Here is an 18,673-nt window from a genome sequence, read left to right as displayed (position 1 = left end):
TTTGTCCGCGTGGACTTCACAAGTTTCAACCCCCTATTTCACCCCCTTAGGGGTTGAATTTTCAAAAACCCTTTCTTAGCGGATGCCTACTTCAAAATAGCTATCTGCATGCCAAATTTCAGCCCGATCCGTCCAGTAATTTGAGCTGTGCGTTGATAGGTCAGTCAGTCAGTCAGTCACCCTTTCCTTTTATATATTTAGATAAGGGGAATCATTCAAGCTTCTGTCAACTATTGCACATTCGTAAGTCATCTTCTGCATCAATATCTAACAGAAGCTATATCCGTTTGGCAGTCTTTACTAAATTGTTTTCTTTAGTAAATTGTTTTGTATTCCTTTTAACAAATATGGGGGATTAAATTGTTAATTGTAGATTGATCACAGACTCTTGCCAATCCTGTGTGATTAATTTGTGTAATTATGTTTTTAATATTACTGCCTTTGTGGCACTAGTCAAATATAATATAATCTATATATAAAAGGAAAAGGTGACTGACTGACTGACTGACTGACTGATCTATCAACGCACAGCTCAAACTACTGGACGGATCACGCTGAAATTCGGCATGCAGATAGCTATTATAACGTAGGCGTCCGCTAAGAAAGGATTTTTCAAAATTCAACCCCTGAAGGGATAAAATAGGGGTTTGAAGTTTGTATGAAACTCTGTCAGTTTTGAAGTGTCTATAAAGTTTTGTAGTTAATATTTTTGCAATTTGCAGTATGACATATTTATTAAGCTCATATGTTAAAATCTCATTGTTAAAGATCAACTCTAAGTGTGTGAAACAGGGGTTCAAAATTTGTGTAGTCCACGCGAACGAAATCGCGGGCATAAGCTAGTAAACATAAATTCCCATCAATAAAATCAATCTAGTAGATTGGTTTTATTGATTACTTGATTTAGTATAATTTATGTTTATTATTTTACAGTTTATTTACAGGGAATTTTATTTAATATAATTTATGTTAATTTTTTTTATTTTGAATATTACAATAAAACTTAAAGCTAGCTTTATGTTAATTATCTTTGGCTCATATAACAATTATTTTATTGTTTTCTGACTACACAAATACACCAATTGTGGTAATAATTTGAAAATTATTAAAAGTAAATAACCGAAAATGTTAAATTTGAATAGTAATTATTTCACAATCTTGCGGCTCTTGAATTTGGGTATGTATTTTATAGTGTTTACATACACTTCGTATTGTTTTCTATTCTATTGTATTTTATGTATCTACCTAGTTACGAATTTATGATAATAAATATTTACAAAACCTTAAAACCTTTTTCTTTCTATAATATAGTTATAATTAAGTAGCTCAAAGAGTCATAGTCTTGTAATATATATTTTAAACATGTTTAAACAAACGTTAATGGAATTATTAATGTTTATTTAAAACGTGTTCCAAAAATATAAAATATTCTAGTAAAGTACATTTAAATAGCATTTAAATTTTCGCGCTCTCGCACGCCTAGCGCGCTTTTAGTGCCCTCTAGATGTGAGTACACGCGTAACTTTGAAAAAGAAATCTAGAGTCGCACATCTATTTCTAGTATATAGTAGATAATCTATGACCTAAACTGTGTAATGAGTAATCTTGCTGCTTAAATTATATATATGTTATTGGTCTGTGCTCTTTGTGCCAAAGAGTATATAATCACTACGTTTTACTTTGTGCAAATCTACAAAATGCTTCTTTTGTAGGTATTTGTAATGTAAAAATTATTTGTTTTGTGATGATAAGATCTTGTATTGTGTGAATCAATAAGTATTAACTGAATTTGTAAGGGAGATATAGTGCTGTATTCAAAAATGGCTAAAGAAAGTGATATGTCATTGTTCAACGATGTATTAGAGCCGTTTAGGCGGGTTATTAACACTGACCCCCCGAAGGATAAGTTGTCGGCGTCCGCTAAGCTAAATTTTTCTGATATTAATCAATCAATAAAAGAAGGTAAGATTATTTTCTTTCTGTACCGTGTGACGCTGGTCAATTCTAAACTTCTAAGTTTGGAACATCGGCACAAAGGTGCCTGTCTTTCGGTATTTTATAGGATATATTTCGGAGAGTGTGACGAAGAACTTTTCGACCTGGTTCCTTCTTCACCTTACAATCGTATCGCAAGGAATTGCCAAGGTCTGGACCCGTATGTAGTCGAAATTCCACAGATACGTACAAAGCGATTTGTCTCCTCGTTTCTAATTCGAACCGCTAAAATTTGGAAAACCCTTCCAGCATCAGTTTTCCCGGCTCCACTATAGAAAGGTTCACCACTATTTATTCACGAATATTATACTATATAAGTATAGCGGTAATATTCAGTGTAAAGAGGTTCATTTGCACTTTACATATCTGTAATTTCAAGTTTTGGAGACACGTATTTATAGAGATTTATACAATTTTAAAATGATTAACATTATAAATAGAAAACGCGATTACTACATAGATTTCGTTAATATTCACTGGAAAGAGATTAATTTGCACTGATCTTTACATAATTTCTTAATTTCAAGACACGTAATCGCGTATTTTATACAGATTTATGTAAATAAAATGAAATTAATTAGGTCCCTAGCATTTTTAGAATGAACTTAACAAAGTACAAACACAAAACCGCAAAGTACGAACTACGAACTCATATAAAGATTACCATAACATAAACCTATAATACTTTTTTTTTGACTGGTTTTACGGCTCTGGGTTCTAATCTATAATAATCTTGCTGGGAACCAAAGACCAATAAAGTAAACTTAGCAAGATACTTTTTTATTCTAAATGGTTTTAAAGCGAGCCTTCTAGCGTAGCCCGTTTTAAAAAACTTAATGATTGGTTAGGTTAGGTTAGAACAGTTACCATAACGCACGAGCCGAGCGAGCGCAGCGAGCGTGCCGCGGCAGCGGCCGGCGAAGTGCCAGAACCGAATTGTAGGCGTTTCCCCCCTCTCCTTTCCTCGCCATTTACAAGTGAGAGAAGGAGTTGGGGAGGGGTTATCTTTTCAACCCTTAAAAATCTACCCCTAGTGTTTTAGTGAAGCGCGAAGCGAGAAGAGCTACTTCTGGCATAGCCCATATTAAAAAACTTGATGATTGTTAGGTTAGGTTAGAACAGTTAAGACAAAACTTTTCTTAAACTTAAACTTTTCCTTTAAAACTTTTATTATCAACTTCTAACGTCAGTTCGTAGAATATTCATGGAATATTGGAATATTCAAACAAGAACAAAGGAGACACTGGATGGCAACGTTAGTTCCAATTTTCGCCACGCGCCAAGATGGCCTTGTCGCATTATACCTGGTGTGCAAACTGTGCGTTCTATAACATACAATCATCTAATTTCTTAAGATAAAATTAACAAACAAAATAGCCTTTTATTTCCGAACTTAACCTAACTATAATACAGTATCCTTAAATGTAGATAATTTGTACAGTAAAACTTAGTAGCTATGTTACAGGTAAAATTTAAACTTAGGTTTTTTTGTTTCTAAATAATGTCTCTCAGTCATCTAATTTCTTACAGGAGGTGAACCTTTTATGTTGCTCGGAAAACGAAAATCAAGCTTAGGCTTGGTTGAATCAGGAACTCCTGAGAAGCGTGGCCGTACTGATTCAAACTCAGGTGTGCCTGCTTCACCATGGGAAGCTAAAAAGATGAAGATTGATTTAATTGCTGCAAAGGCTCAGGTATGATTTATTTTATTTATTTATTTATTCAGGTACAAGTTAGCCCTTGACTGCAATTTCACCTGGTAGTAAGTGATGATGCAGTGAATTTTTATGAAAATGAAATATAGCCTACAGTATGTAGCCGAAAGTGTTGAACATCAGCCTTAAGAATGAAATTTCATCTTTGTAGAGCGTTGTCTCTGTCACTCATACATGACGCTTCCGACGACCGAGACAGTACTCTACAGATCTGCTGTCTCCTTCTAAAGATTGATGTTCATCACTTTTGGCCGCGTACTGTATAAGAAATAATGTACCTTTCTGCTGGTGAAAGCGTTTTCATAATCGGTTCAGTAGAAGTTCCAAAGAATACTTCCTACAAACAAACTTACAAACTTTCCCTCTTTATAATATTAGTATAGGTTGGTAGTGACTAGCGAAACATTCTTATTTATCAAAAAGCCTATACCTTTTAAAAATAAACCAAAAAAATTTTTTTTTAATAAATGTTGTCATATTATGTTTTGGATGGATTGAGGCTGATTCTCTTATAAGACTTATACACAATCTCTAAACTAAAGTAAATTAACAGGTCTAAATCTAGTGCTATCCTTTTCCACGAGCAACATTATAAAAGGGATAGCAATAGATTTAGACGTGTCATTTTAGTTTAGTTTAAAGATTGTGTACAACAGAATTAGCCACATTGATTATATTATTAACTAGCATATGCTCGCGACTTCGTCCGTGTGGACTACACAAATTTCAAACCCCTGTTTCACCCCCTTAGGGATTGAATTTTCAAAAATCCTTTCTTAGCGGATGCCTACGTCATAATAGCTATCTGCATGCCAAATTTCAGCCCGATCCGTCCAGTAGTTTGAGCTGTGCGTTGATAGATCAGTCAGCCAGTCAGTCAGTCACCTTTTCCTTTTATATATATAGATTTTGGCTGTTAGTTAATCATGATAAATTCCACAGATAATAAAGCTAGAAGCCCGTGTCAATCACCAGCATATGATTCGTAAGGAAATGCAGATACTATTTGAAGAGGAGAAGGGATCTCTAGTGGAACAACATAAGAGGGATGAGCGAGCCCTCTCAGATATGGAAGAAAGGCTGCAATTGATAAGAAGAAGGGAGCAGGAAGTGAAGGATGAATATGCAGCGGTATTATTTGACTATTCTAATATAGATTTTTTAATTCTAGAAGTATCTACTGTACATTTATTACATACAAGCTTATGCTCGTGACTTCGTACGCGTGGACTACACAAATTTCCAACCCCTATTTCACCTCTTAGAGGATGAGTTTTCTAAAATCCTTTCTTAGCAGATGCCTACGTCATAATAGCTTCTCGTTCTTCTTCGCTCTGGGCTGGTTTCCGCACTTAAACGTTTCTGTCTGTTGTGCGTGCATTGCCCCTCCCCACTGAAGTCTTCACTCCAGCCATCCAAGCTCGCTCCAGAAACCGAGTAGACCGCCCAGGCTGCCGAGGGCTTCATGGAGTGAGGTCGGGGAACCCAAATGGCGCTCGCGTTGCTCTGCTACGCCCGTGCACTCTAGGAGCACGTGCGTCGGTTTTTCATCGACCTCCATGCAGGCCCTGCACAGAGCCTTAGTTAAAAACCAAAATACATAATTACACATGAACGAAATCACGAGCATCAGCTAGTATTATATAATAGTACCATTCACTTGCAAAAATGATTTAATGTTAATTAACTTGTTTGTAGGCAATTAAAGAACACAAAGAATATAAAATGAAATGGGAAAAGGATAGAAATGAGTTACAAAAACAAATACTTGAGCTGAAAGATAAATTGTTAGACGCAAACGTCAGTAGTAAGGACCAATTGTCTGAAATGAAAAAGGATATGGATGAGTTATTACAGGTTAGTTTTGATAAGAAAGCTCGGGAAAGAGATGCTTAACAAACAGCATTGATAGTTCTAATAAGTTTGGAACCCTCGTAGCTATAGTTTTAAGTTTACGTAATTAATTATTAATTATGACCACATAATTCTTACAAATTCAACAATTGATAATCAAAAAATGTACAATCGGTATTTACTTTGAATAAATGACTTTATTTTGTCATAAAGGTCCAAACGCGCTTACGCGACACAACATAGCTGATATATTTTATATATGACTTTGTATGGAGCAAAGCGCAAATGAGCGACGCTGCGGTGCCACAATTATAGTTTACTTATATGAGTTTGTATGGAGCAAGGCGCTGCCGCGTCGTGCAGTGCACTTGGACCTTTAGACAGACTCTTATGAAGCTTTCAACATTGTAGGCATTGGAAGGCGCCCAACAAGAAGTGGAAATGCTAAAGAAAGAAGTAGCAAAGCAGACGGCCAAGGCTGAGCAATGCGTCACATTGCGGACCCAAGTGGAGAAGCAGAGCTTTGAGTTGCAGTCAGTTAGCAACAAACTAAAAGAGTTAGAGTATGAAAGGGACTCCTACAAGGATTGGCAGCAACAAGTCAAGGTATTATTTATACATCAACTAGCTGGTCGGCTAATTGGTCTCTAGAGTTTCGTGTTTTGTGTTGTTGTTTGTTTTTTTATGTATGTATGTTTTTTTATAACATAGTATGTTTTCAATGATATATGACAAAGTGATTAATAGTATCATCATGATCAACCCATTACCGGCTCACTACAGAGGTCTCCTCTCAGAGTGAGAAGGGTTTTGGCCATATTCTACCACACTGGCCATCTTCTTCTTCTTCGCTCTGGGCTGGTTTCCGCACTTAAACGTTTCCGTCTGTTGTGCGTGCACTGCCCCTCCCCGCCGAAGTCTTCACTCCAGCCATCCAAGCTCGCTCCAGAAGCCAAATAAACCGCGCAGGTCCCAGGCCCACGCTGGCCATGGCAGACTTCACACACCTTTGAGAACATTATGGAGAACTCTCAGGCATGCAAGTTTCCTCACGATGTTTTCCTTCACAGTTAAAGCAAGTGATATTTAATTACTTAAAACCCACATAACTCCGAAAAGTTAGAGGTGCGTGCCCGGGACAGAACCCCCGACCTCCGATTGGAAGGCGGACGTCCTAACCACTAGGCTAACACAGCTTAATAATTATAATACCACAGATGAATAGTATGCTTTTATAAAATTCTAAAGAGTCCAAGGAATTTTTCAGTCTTGATCTAAAATGTCATAAATACAGTCACTACTGATTAACAAAAAACATATAACAAATGATCATTTCAGCAAAAACGTTTCAAAAACTAATCAGTCAGTCCGGGGCCCAATTAAATATTGATTGCTTTGACGGTGAAGGAAAACATGCATGTCTGAGAATTCATGAAATTCAAAAATCATGATCTGATTAACATACCACAACAATAAGCCATCTAATAGGTCTATCCAAATATCTCTAAAATTATTCATACATTTCAGACTGCCCAAAAACGCTTAACCAACATGGCTGAACTGGAGAAAGAGGTGGTGAGGTTGCGGGCCTCAGAGCGCTCCCTGCGCGACGCCGTCTGCAACAAGCTAGTGCTGGAGGAGCAGGTGCATCTGCTCACAGTGAAGGTCGAGGCGCTGCAACCTGCGCAGCAGGAGCTGCATGAGGCCAGAGTAAGGCTACTTTCTTTAAATAAACTTACTTTCTTTATACGGTATTTGACAACTAGACAAATCAGTAACTTTTTATTTTTAACGTCAAAACGCGCACTTATAGTATGCGACATTCTATGAAATACTAGAATGTGACGTCACATCATATTGACGTACTTTTTAGTTTAATCGATAATTTAAAACGGTTATTACACTTAAAACCAACAAAGGACGTGGATTTTACGTATTTTGGAAGACCCTCTATTTAATAATCACTGAGAAATAATTTATTTTTGATGTAGTTAAATACCCAATTAAACTAACACGTGTTACCGAGCGATTTAAAGTGTTCCAGCATAATATTGAGAAACTGATAACAACTGTATAACAAACTTGTATGGGAAAAAAAGGTTTGACCAGTTACAATAAAGTCCAAGACATAATAAAGAGACTGGTACCCATTTAACATATTAAAATGCGTGAAACAATAGTACGTCCGCGTTGAGTAGCGTGACGGCTGCAGCAGGGCATGACGTCACGTGTCTGTTATCTGCGACCAATAACGTGCGGTTATTTTCTTCCCTATTAGCTTGTCTTGGTGAACAGGGTATAGACCTAGTTAACTACTGCTATATGAATTTTGTATGTTTTTTTTGTAAGTATGATTATAAATTTACCAGATGATTCCTATGAAACTGACACTGATAATGATGATGATTCGAATGATTCTGATTAATTTGATTAAATATTTAAAAAGTAACCATTTGTCATTTTATTCAGTACTTAAAAGATCTATTCCTTCAAAATATCATTTTTTTTATTTAATCATTTATTTTACACAATAAACAACAAAAAATAAGTTACACAGATTTATATTCACGTTTGGGAATATAATTCCATTTGTTAGGATGTATGTGCTAACGATACTCGTCTTCACGCACACATGCGTACCTTGTATTGTACACTTGGTTACCACAAGTAAAGCGCGCGTCGCTTCGTGAGATAAAAATACTATACAACTACTATGGCGTCTTGGATCACATTTAATAAGTAATTTCTCGTCTCCAGGTAAAGTTAGCATCATTAGAATCATCGCTGGAAGAATGGAAGAGCGCAGCGCAGGTGCACGGCGTGGAGTCTGCGCGCGCATTGTCCTCCGCCCTGGAGACTGCGCTCAACAGCCAGCTGAGCGCAGTCGCGGACTGCTCGCAAGTGCAGTCGCAACTCGCACAACTTACTGAGGTAGGATAGTGAAAGAGAATAGGGATCCACACTGCCAATTTATCCCGACAGGTGGTGCACAAGCGAACCGGCCCAACCGGCCGACCACGGGTGATTACTACCTCTATATACTTAGTCGGATTTTTAGATGAGCGATCTATTTATCGCCACAAGATGTCGGCGTTAGTTCCAATTGTGGCCACGCGCCAAAAGAGCCTTGTTGCACTGTATCATTCATCTTTTTAAATAATTCACGAAACAATCGTATATTGTATACATATCAAGAATTAGCAAAGCTAGCAAACAACGAAACAAACAATGTTGATATTGACTTTGGCAGGACCTCTTGTGGCGCCCTTTGAGATCAGTTTTGCTTGTGGATCCCCATTACAGATATAACGTTGGTTTATACTAGGTACTTGCACAGGTATAGGTCACGTAATTTTTTTTTAAATCATTAAAATAAACTTTTAAGGAAGTGGCAACTCAGAAATTCGAGCGGGATAAGGCAAAGGCTCAACTGAACGATCTGCAGATTGTGCGCAAGAATCAAGAAAGTCTTATACATCGGCTACAAAAACGGCTACTGCTGGTAACCAGGGAGCGAGATAGTTATAGGTGAGTATAGATTTAAAAAAAATATCAAAATATTTTTAAATTGCCTTATGAAATGGTAAGGTGACGCAGTGTTGGAAGACCCCCCACTAGGTGGACGGACGACATCAGATGAGTCGCATGGAGCCACTGGATTCAGGCGGCGCAAGACCGTGGCGTGTGGAAGTCTCTACAAGAGACCTATGTCCGGCGGTGGATGTCTATCAGTTGATGATGATGATGATGATGATGATGAAGCTAGTATCTAGTTGATTATTGTTCCAGACAACAACTAGATAGTTACGAAAAGGAGTTGACCGTGACTCTAAGCGGAGCGACGGGAGCGGGCAGCACGGCGCTACTCTCCGCGCGAGTGGAGCAGTTGGAGAAGGCGTTGCAAGGCTACCGGGACGTGCTGGCTAACCAGGACCACGTGGCCCAAGCTAAAGGTCAGTGACGATCACAGTGGACTGTGGAACCAACTCCCATCGGCGGTGTTCCCACTAGATTATAACATGGTGTTATTCAAGGGGCGGACCAACAAATTCCTAAAAGGCCGGCAACGCATCGGCGGCTCCTCTGGTGCTGCAAATGTTCATGGGCGGCGGTAATCACTTAACATCAGGTGACCCGCCTGCTCGCTTGCTCGCTATATCTATTAAAAAAAAAAAAAAAAAAAAAAAAAAAAAAAGATCAGGCTGGGCTTACTTGGCACGTTGCCCGACAATTTAAAAAAAATTATTAATCAAAGTCAAATAGTTCATTCAAAATCAGTACCCTTATTATAAATGCGAAAGTGTGTTTGTTTGTTGGTTGGTCCTTCAATCACGTCGCAACGGTGCAACGGATTGACGTAATTTTTTGCATGAGTATAGTTGAAGACCTGGAAAGTGGCATAACATTAAGCTACTTTTTAGCCTGGAAAATCAAAGAGTTCCCATGGGATTTTTAAAAACCTAATTCTACGCGAACAAATTTGCGGGCATCAGCTACTTTAAATTATAATATGGAAGATATGGTTACTATTCTGTGATGGTTCCTTCAAACTAAGATCTTGTATACTGTCTATATTACTCTATGCCACTTTAGTGTACCTATTATAATATTAAAGCTCTCGAAAGCGCGCGAGCCGAGGCAAGCAAATTCCGCGAGGAAGCCGAGGCAGCCAAGCGTGACGTGGCCAAACTGCGCGTTCAAAGAGACCAGCTACAAGCGCATTTGGAGAAACTTGCCGCACCCACTAAGGTGATTTTTTAAAAATCTTGTCTTCTTCTCCAGTCGACGGTCACCTCAAACTGATATTTTGATGGAGCTTTTACAGTTCACCTTCAGTCCACAACAGGTCGAGATAGCAATCGGGGTAAGACGCGGGGGGACACCCCGCACACCCGCACGTCACCCGCGTTCGCCCGCACCGGGTTAGCGCAGGGGCTGTGGGGGGTGTCTCACCCCGGTTGCCATCTCAACCTGTCGCATACTATAGTATACTATACATAAAGTATGCTAGCCCCATCGTTACACATTAAGTTGGAGTCAAACTATAATTAAATCTAAAACTGTCATCATGATCAGAGCACGGGTCTCTTCTCAGAGTGAGAAGGGTTTTGGTCATAGTCTACCACACTGGCCAAGTGCGGATTGGCAGACTGCACACACCTTTGAGATTGAGAGAACTCTCAGACATGCAGATTTCCTCACAATGTTTTCCTTCACCGTTAAAGCAAGTGATATTTTAATTATATAAAAACGCACATACATAACTCCTACAAGTTAAAGGTGCGTGCCCTGACCACCGATTAGGAGGCGGACGCCTCAACCACTAAGCTATCACAGCTTAGGCAGCACATCTAAAACTATAACGGCATGAAATCCCTATATATAATAATAAAAACCGGCCAAGTGCGAGTCAGGCTCGCGCAATGTGGGTTCCGTACTACAGTCGTATTTTTTCGACATTTTGCACGATAATTCAAAAACTATGATGCATAAAAATAAATAAAAATCTGTTTTAGAATGTACAGGTGAAGACCTTTCATATGATACCCCACTTGATATAGTCACTCACTTCGAAAGTTGAAAATACTTTATATTAGTTCATGACCACAATTTAATTTTTTTTGTGTGATCTAACCCTAAGTTCACGGTTTTCAGATTTTTCCCCAAATGTCAGCTAATATCTACCTACCTGCCAAATTTCATGATTCTAGGTCAACGGGAAGTACCCTGTAGGTTTCTTGACAGACAGACAGACAACAAAGTGATCCTATAAGGGTTCCGTTTTCCCTTTTGAGGTACGGAACCCTAAAAATGAATCGCTAAATGTGTTGCTGATCGCAAATCTCGGGAACAGCTGAACCGATTTCGCTAATTCTTTTTTTATAATATTCCTTGAAGTACGAGGATGGTTCTTACAGAGAAGAAAATTAAAAAAATTGTAAGTATTAAAAAAGAATATAAAAAAAGAATCGACTGTTCGGCGGTATGAAGTTCGCCGGGTCAGCTAGTATTTTATATGAATTCATCTAAAGGTTCGTACGCACCTGAGCGGCGCGGCGCGGCGCTTCAGCGAGCTGCACGTCGCGGCACAGAGCGTCAAAATATCATTTCTATCATTTTGTATGGCGCATATCGCACTAGAGCGGCGCTGCACAGCGCTTCACCGCGCGTTGCCGCGCGGCACGGCTGGAGAGAATATTTTGAAGCGCAGCGAAGCGACGCGCAGTGCAGTGACGCTAGTGCGACATACTCAGCGGCGCGGCACGGCGCTTCGCGCTCGTACGCGAACGGGTATAAAAGTGACGCGCAAGTGACGCGAGGTGCCGCGTGCTGAAGTTGTAGTGCGGTAGGCACCGTCGAGCGGCCTGAGGTGACGCGTTCTGCAGTCGGACTGAAGCGCCGCGCCGCGCCGCTCAGGTGCGTACGAACCTTTAGAATATAAGTTACGACTGAATTTAAGTGAATATTTTCAGGTTCTACATTTAGCAGACAACCCAGCCGCTGCGGCACAGAAGCAAATGGAGCTTGATCTAGACTCTGCTCAAGAAGAAGTAAGTATATAAAGTACGCGGCCGAAAGTGATGAACATCGGCTTTAGAATGACATTTCATCTTTGTAGAGCGTTGTCTCTGTCACTAATACCCATATGACGCTTTGTCGGGCTCAACGACCAAGACAGTGCTCTACAAATCAGCTGTCTAAAGATCGATGTTCATCACCTTTGGCCGCGTACTGTAACAATGTACGATCCATACCGATATTATAAATGCGAAAGCGTGTCTGTCTGTCTTGTCTGTCTGTCTGCTAGCTTTTCACGGCCCAACAGTTTAATTGATTTTAATGAAACTTGCTTTTTTAAGTGTATCCTGTATTCTTACTCTCTGTAATTTTGTTAACAATAATGTAAAGTATGGAAGGAGCAGCGCGCTAGAGAAACTTCTCTTAAAGCTTATTTCACACTTCGGGATGTTTATATCCCGTAGTGTGAAATAAGCTTAACATTTTATTTTACTTTGTCTTAGATAAAAAAGCTGAAAGCCGCGTTACGGGAAGGCGGTAATCGGGCGTGTCCCGAAGAATTGCAGCAATTACGAACCAAGCTAGAAAATAGTCGAATCAAACTGCAGAGGTATTTAATTAAAAGGTTTTATAGTCGTGAACATGTTATATCACAACAAAACAGTATCACAATCAACTATCACATATAATCACATAAAACTTATACTTGTTGAAAAATCCTATTACAATGTAAAGCCTTATTTAAATGATGATAAGAAAGCTTAGGAATGAGTTGCTTAACAGCTTTGTGTTAGTTCTAATAAGTTGAAGTGATTTTGTAAAGTGTTGATAGTAAAAAGAATACCCGGCTGAGTTTGTTGTGGGCTCTTGACTTGGGCGCGTTTGGAACCCTCGTAGCTTTAGTTTTAAGTACGTAATTAATTATCACCACTATATAATCGTACAAATTAACAATTTTGACCATGTAAGCGTAACATGTTACCTATTCTGAATAAATAATCATAAATATGTATAATCTAAGCTGTGATAGCCTAGTGGTTAGGACGTCCGCCTTCTAATCGGAGGTCGGGGGTATGATCCCGGGCACGCACCTCTAACTTTTCGGAGCTATGTGCGTTTTAATCAAGGAAAGGTGAAGGAAAACATCGTGAGGAAACCTGCATGCCTGAGAGTTCTCCATAATGTTCTCAGCGGTGTGTGAAGTCTACCAAACCGCACATAGCCAGCGTGGTAGACTATGGCCAGAACCCTTCTCACTCTAAGAGGAGACCCGTGCTCTGTAGTGAGCCGGCGATGGGTTGATCATGATGATGATGATGATAATAATTTGACTTTGGCTTTGACTTTGAATCTAAACAGAAATTATGAAGTCTTGTCTCGTAATCTATGTATAGTATATGTAGTATGAAAAGTCTCTTCATTAGATTCACTGTTCTATTTTATTTATAGGATGAAGGAAGAATTCACGTCATCGGCTCAAGAGTACAGGGACGTATGCTACATGCTTCTAGGTTATAAAATAGATAGGACTGGTCATAAAAACTATAGGTGAGTGAGATGTACTGTTTTCTGGAACTAAGGCTGAAATCTATAGAGCGTGCTTTGACTTTGCTTAGACTTAAGTCACTGTTAAAACGAGACAGATTTATGTCAGCTATCTCGTTTTAACCGTTTCTTAAGTCTGAGCAAAGTCAGAGTGCGCTCTATAGATCTCACCCTTAGGCTGAGCACTTTGACTTTACTCAGACTTCAGATAGAGTTAAAACGAGACAGTTTTATGTGAAAGATATTCCTCTGTCTCGGTTTAACTCTGTCTTAAGTCTAAGCAATGTCAGAGTGTGAGAGTGTGTTTTATAGATCTCACCCTTAGAGTCAATTTCTGGAGTAAAGTTTATTTTTTATGGAAAATGCCACGTTTGACCAATTTAACCACAGGGAGAATTTATTGATGATAATGCAGATTGATGTACATGGATATATCTATGATCTATCTTATTGTAACATTAGGCGTTTGGAAAACACTGAGTTTCTTGCTGGCTCTTCACAGTAGAATCTGATTTTCGAGTGGTAGAGACTTACTTTATCTTAAGAGCTATAAGTTGTAAATAATTTAAAAACCGGCCAAGTGCGAGTCAGGCTCGCGCAACGAGGGTTCCGAAGTACAGTTGTATTTTTTCGACATTTTGCACGATAATTAAAAAATTATGATGCATAAAAATAAATAAAAATCTGTTTTGGAATGCACAGGTGAAGACCTTTCATATGATACCCCACTTGATATAGTTATCTTACTTCGAATATCGAAAATACTAATTATTAATTCATGACAACAATTAATTTTTTTTGTGTGATGTAACCACAAATTCACGGTTTTCAGATTTTCCCCCGAATGTCTGTTATAAGACCTACCTACCTGCCAAATTTCATGATTCTAGGTCAACTTTAAGTACCCAGTAGGTTTCTTGACAGACCTACAGACAGACAGAACAAAATGATCCTATAAGGGTTCCGTTTTTCCTTTTGAGGTACGGAACCCTAAAAACACAAAAAATGCTGAAAGTGTAGGTAAAAACTATAATTAAAATTTATTATAAATAGATCCTAATTTACTTGCAGGATATCAAATATGTACGCCGAATCGTCAGACGAATACCTAACATTCACACTATGCGATGACGGCATAGAAATGGTCCACACGGACTACTCGGCGTCCCTAGGAGAGCTAGTGGAGTTACACCTGCACCATCATCATTCCATACCGGTGTTTCTGAGCGCGCTAACTATGGAACTGTTTACTAGAACTACTATGCAGCAGGAGGCCCAAGAGTGTTAAATTGCGCGGGCTGTAAAAATAGCTGAAAACATTGCCTAAAGGCAATAGAACTGAGTGGTAGATATATAGTTGTCTCTAGAAATTGATGCAAAAATAGCCCGTAAGAATCTTTTAAAGTGATATTTATTATTTTATGTGCTATTATTTTAATTGACAGAGTACTCTGTGTTTTTAAAAGAATAATAAATAAATTAATTGTATCTTAGGTAGATATTCCATTTCCACAGATACACCATTCCATACTGGTATTTCTAGGCGCACTAATTATACAACTTGAACTGTTACTAGAATATAATTCAGTGTGTCAAATGATAATAATTAATTAGACATCTAAGCTTTCAATCCTCATTGTTCACACTGACATTTTGACGTCAAGTCACGCGCGTGATACATACACTCGCAATCATAAATATATATTATGTACATACTATTTACTTAGTACGCTAAATATGGCGTACCATATAAAATGATAGTAATTTTTGTGCTGATTCGAAGCGGAGCGCCTAACGTACCGCGATTTTAAATTCAAAATTGTCTTCGTATTGACAAATGTCTCATCACTAACATTTAGTTCTGAGTTTAAAGCGTTAATGCAACCCCAAAGAAAAAATTTCCTGAAATGGAAAGGAATAAAAAAAAACCAGCCAAGTGCTAGTCAGGCTCGTACACTGAGGGTTCCGTACTATAGTCGTATTTTTTCGACATTTTGCACGATAATTTGAAAACTATGATGCATAAAAATAAATAAAAAGCAAAATAAAAATGTTTTAGAATGCACAGGTAAAGCCCTTTCATATGATACCCCACTTGATATAGTTATCTTACTTCGAATATTGAAAATACTAATTATTAGTTCATGACCACAATTAATTTTTTTTGTGTGATCTAACCCTAAATTCACGGTTGTCAGATTTTTCCCCTAAAGCCAGCTATAAGACCCGACCCACCTACCTGCCAAATTTCATGATTCTAGGTCAACGGGAACCCTGTAGGTTTCTTGACAGACAGACAGACAGACAGACAACAAAGTGATCCTACAAGGGTTCCGTTTTTCCTTTTGAGGTATGGAACCCTAAAAATGACCAAGAAGGGTCTTGGACTGTAGTAATAAAATGACCAGATTTTTTGTATAGCGGCTGTTTGTATTAATAGAATAGAATTCATTATTAAAGATAATAATTTAAAAAAACCATGATTTTCATTTATGTATAAGTAGTGATATTTTTATAATATGATCTATGCTCGCAATACAGTTTCCAACGCTGATGTTTTTATGATCAGCCATAGAATAGAATTGGAAGAAATGTATCCGACAGTTTAATTATTTTAAATCTAGAACAATTAACTTTTTTTATTTTATTTTATTTATTTTTTAAAAGAATATTACTAGCCATGCTAATCATGACTAATATTCCGTTTTCGTTTCCAACTAAGCGTAAAGCTTGTGCTAGGAGTAGGTACGACAATAGTGCAACGGGTGGGATTTGAACCGTTGCGCAAACTTTCGGATTTCAGTACGCTCCTCAACCGTTGAGCTATTTAGGCTAAATAGAATAAAATAATCAATACTATAGTAATGTAATCAATAATATAAAAAGTATAGTACGCGACAGGTCAAGCTGGCAATGCGGTATTTGACAACTAGTCAAATCAGTAACTTTTTATGAAACGTCAAAACGCGCGCCTTGTATGCGAAATTCTATGAAATGCCGGTATGTGACGTCACAATCATTTGACGTGCTTTTTTTAGTTTAATCAATAATTTAAAATGGTTGCCACACATAAAACTAACAAAGGATGTGGAATTTACGTATTTTGGAAGATTATATTTTGACATAGTCAAATACCGTATTGGGGTGGCAAAAAACGCCCCACACACCCACACAGCCCCCGCGCTAACTAGGTGCGGGCGGGCGCGTATGACGTGCGGGTGTGCGGAGCGTCCCCTGCTTCATACCCCGATTGCCATCTCAACCTGTCGCGGACTATAATACGTTTGCGTGGAGGACTTATCAAATTGATGTGAACTTGTTAAACCGCGTTATTCAGCTACAGACAATTATCTTAATGTACTTCGTCTGTATCAATGTTTTCAACTGAGAAGTGCACAGCTGAGAGGATTTAAAGTTTATTGTTAAACTTGTACTTACTTAAATTTGTATTGTAAGTAATCGTAGGTACAGCATCGTGTACCTACGATTACCGATGCTGTATGCCTAGGATTAAATATTTTACTAAAATTGGCCTGTTGTTTTAAACTTACTAAACGACACTTGAATATTTAAAACCACGCTCATACAGGGTTACAGGAAAATAGGACACGATCCCGTTAAGGGGTTATAGTACAGGACATTAGCTATCAAATGACCCCTAAAGTGCTTATGCGAAAGTGTATCGTTTTCGAGTTATTCATTTTTTTATTTTTTTCTTGGTAAAAGGGTGTTTGCCACTTTAAAAATTAATAAAAAAAAAGGAACAATGTATTTCAGCAGATTTTTTTTTATTTCTTGCTAGTACATATCCTTGTTAATAATAAACAGTTATAAAACTAAAAAAAACTTCAAGCATTTTAAAATTACAGCCCAAAAACTGTACAAGTTTTCGATTTTTAAATTTAATTCTTTGAATAACTTGCAAATTTTCTGTAAAAATTACTATGGCACTTATCCTGCGGATTATTTTAAAAACATCTACGTTTCGTTAGGTATCCATTGGTACAAAAAAATTACAAAAAAATCATAAAATCAAGAAAAAATTACACAACAAACAGACCAGGTAGAAAATTCTAACAAATGCTATTGCCAAAGAATTAAATCAGAATCAATGTAAAAACGAGTTTAATGCAAAATAGTTAAAGATTATTTTTAATAAGGTCAAAAGGTAACATAAAATCAGTCATGTACGAGTCGGGCTCGAACACGAAGGGTTCCGTACCATCGTACAAAAAATAACACTTTTAAATTATTTTTTAAATTTTATGGCAGCCATTTTGTAATTTTTAGTATTTATTGTTATAGCGGCAATTAAAATACACATTCTGTAAAAATTTCAAGTCTCTACGTCTTAGGGTTCACGAGATACAGTCCACTGACAGACAAACGGACGGCCGGACAGACAGACGGACGGACGAACGAACATGAAATTTTCACAAAATGTGTATTTTTATGGCCGCTATAACAACAAATACTAAAAATTTCAAAATGGCTGCCATAAAAATTAAAAAAACATTAAAAATTGTTATTTCTTGTACGAAGGTACGGAACCCTTCGTGTGCGAGCCCGACTCGCACTTGACTGATTTTATATTACCTTTTTACCTCATTAAAAATAATCTTTAACGATTTTGCATTAAACTCGTTTTTACATAGATTCTGATTTATTTCTTTGGCAATAGCATTTGTTAGAATTTTCTACCTGGTCTCTTTGTTGTGTAATTTTTTCTTGATTTTATGATTTTTTTTGTAATTCTTTTGTACCAATGGATACCTAACGAAACGTAGATGTTTTTAAAATAATCCGCAGGATAAGTGCCATAGTAATTTTTACAGAAAATTTGCAAGTTATTCAAAGAATTAAATTTAAAAATCGAAAACTTGTACAGTTTTTGGGCTGTAATTTTAAAATGCTTGAAGTTTTTTTTAGTTTTATAACTGTTTATTATTAACAAGGATATTTTCTAGCAAGAAATAAACAAAAATCTGCTGAAATACATTGTTCCTATTTTTTATTAATTTTTAAAGTGGCAAACACCCTTTTAC

At 37.6% G+C, this 18,673-nt stretch overlaps 1 protein-coding gene across 1 annotated transcript; it reads left to right on the top strand.

Moving 5' to 3' along the window:
• The first annotated feature begins 1,672 nt into the window (after positions 1-1,672).
• On the top strand, positions 1,673-17,159 carry LOC117991791 (mitotic spindle assembly checkpoint protein MAD1-like). Its single transcript, XM_034979397.2, has 14 exons — positions 1,673-1,962; positions 3,526-3,689; positions 4,653-4,841; positions 5,409-5,567; positions 5,976-6,170; positions 7,092-7,274; positions 8,322-8,495; positions 8,950-9,092; positions 9,354-9,517; positions 10,180-10,313; positions 12,038-12,115; positions 12,587-12,693; positions 13,533-13,631; positions 14,700-17,159. The coding sequence occupies exons 1-14, from the start codon at positions 1,821-1,823 to the stop codon at positions 14,914-14,916; spliced, it is 2,148 nt and encodes a 715-aa protein (XP_034835288.1). The 5' UTR covers positions 1,673-1,820; the 3' UTR covers positions 14,917-17,159.
• Positions 17,160-18,673: the final 1,514 nt, after the last annotated feature.

This window comes from Maniola hyperantus, chromosome 20 (assembly GCF_902806685.2).
Source record: "Maniola hyperantus chromosome 20, iAphHyp1.2, whole genome shotgun sequence".
In the NCBI taxonomy this organism is placed as follows: Eukaryota; Metazoa; Arthropoda; class Insecta; order Lepidoptera; family Nymphalidae; genus Maniola; species Maniola hyperantus.
Note: the sequence above shows the minus strand (reverse complement) of the source record. Positions and strands in the feature narration are given on the sequence as shown.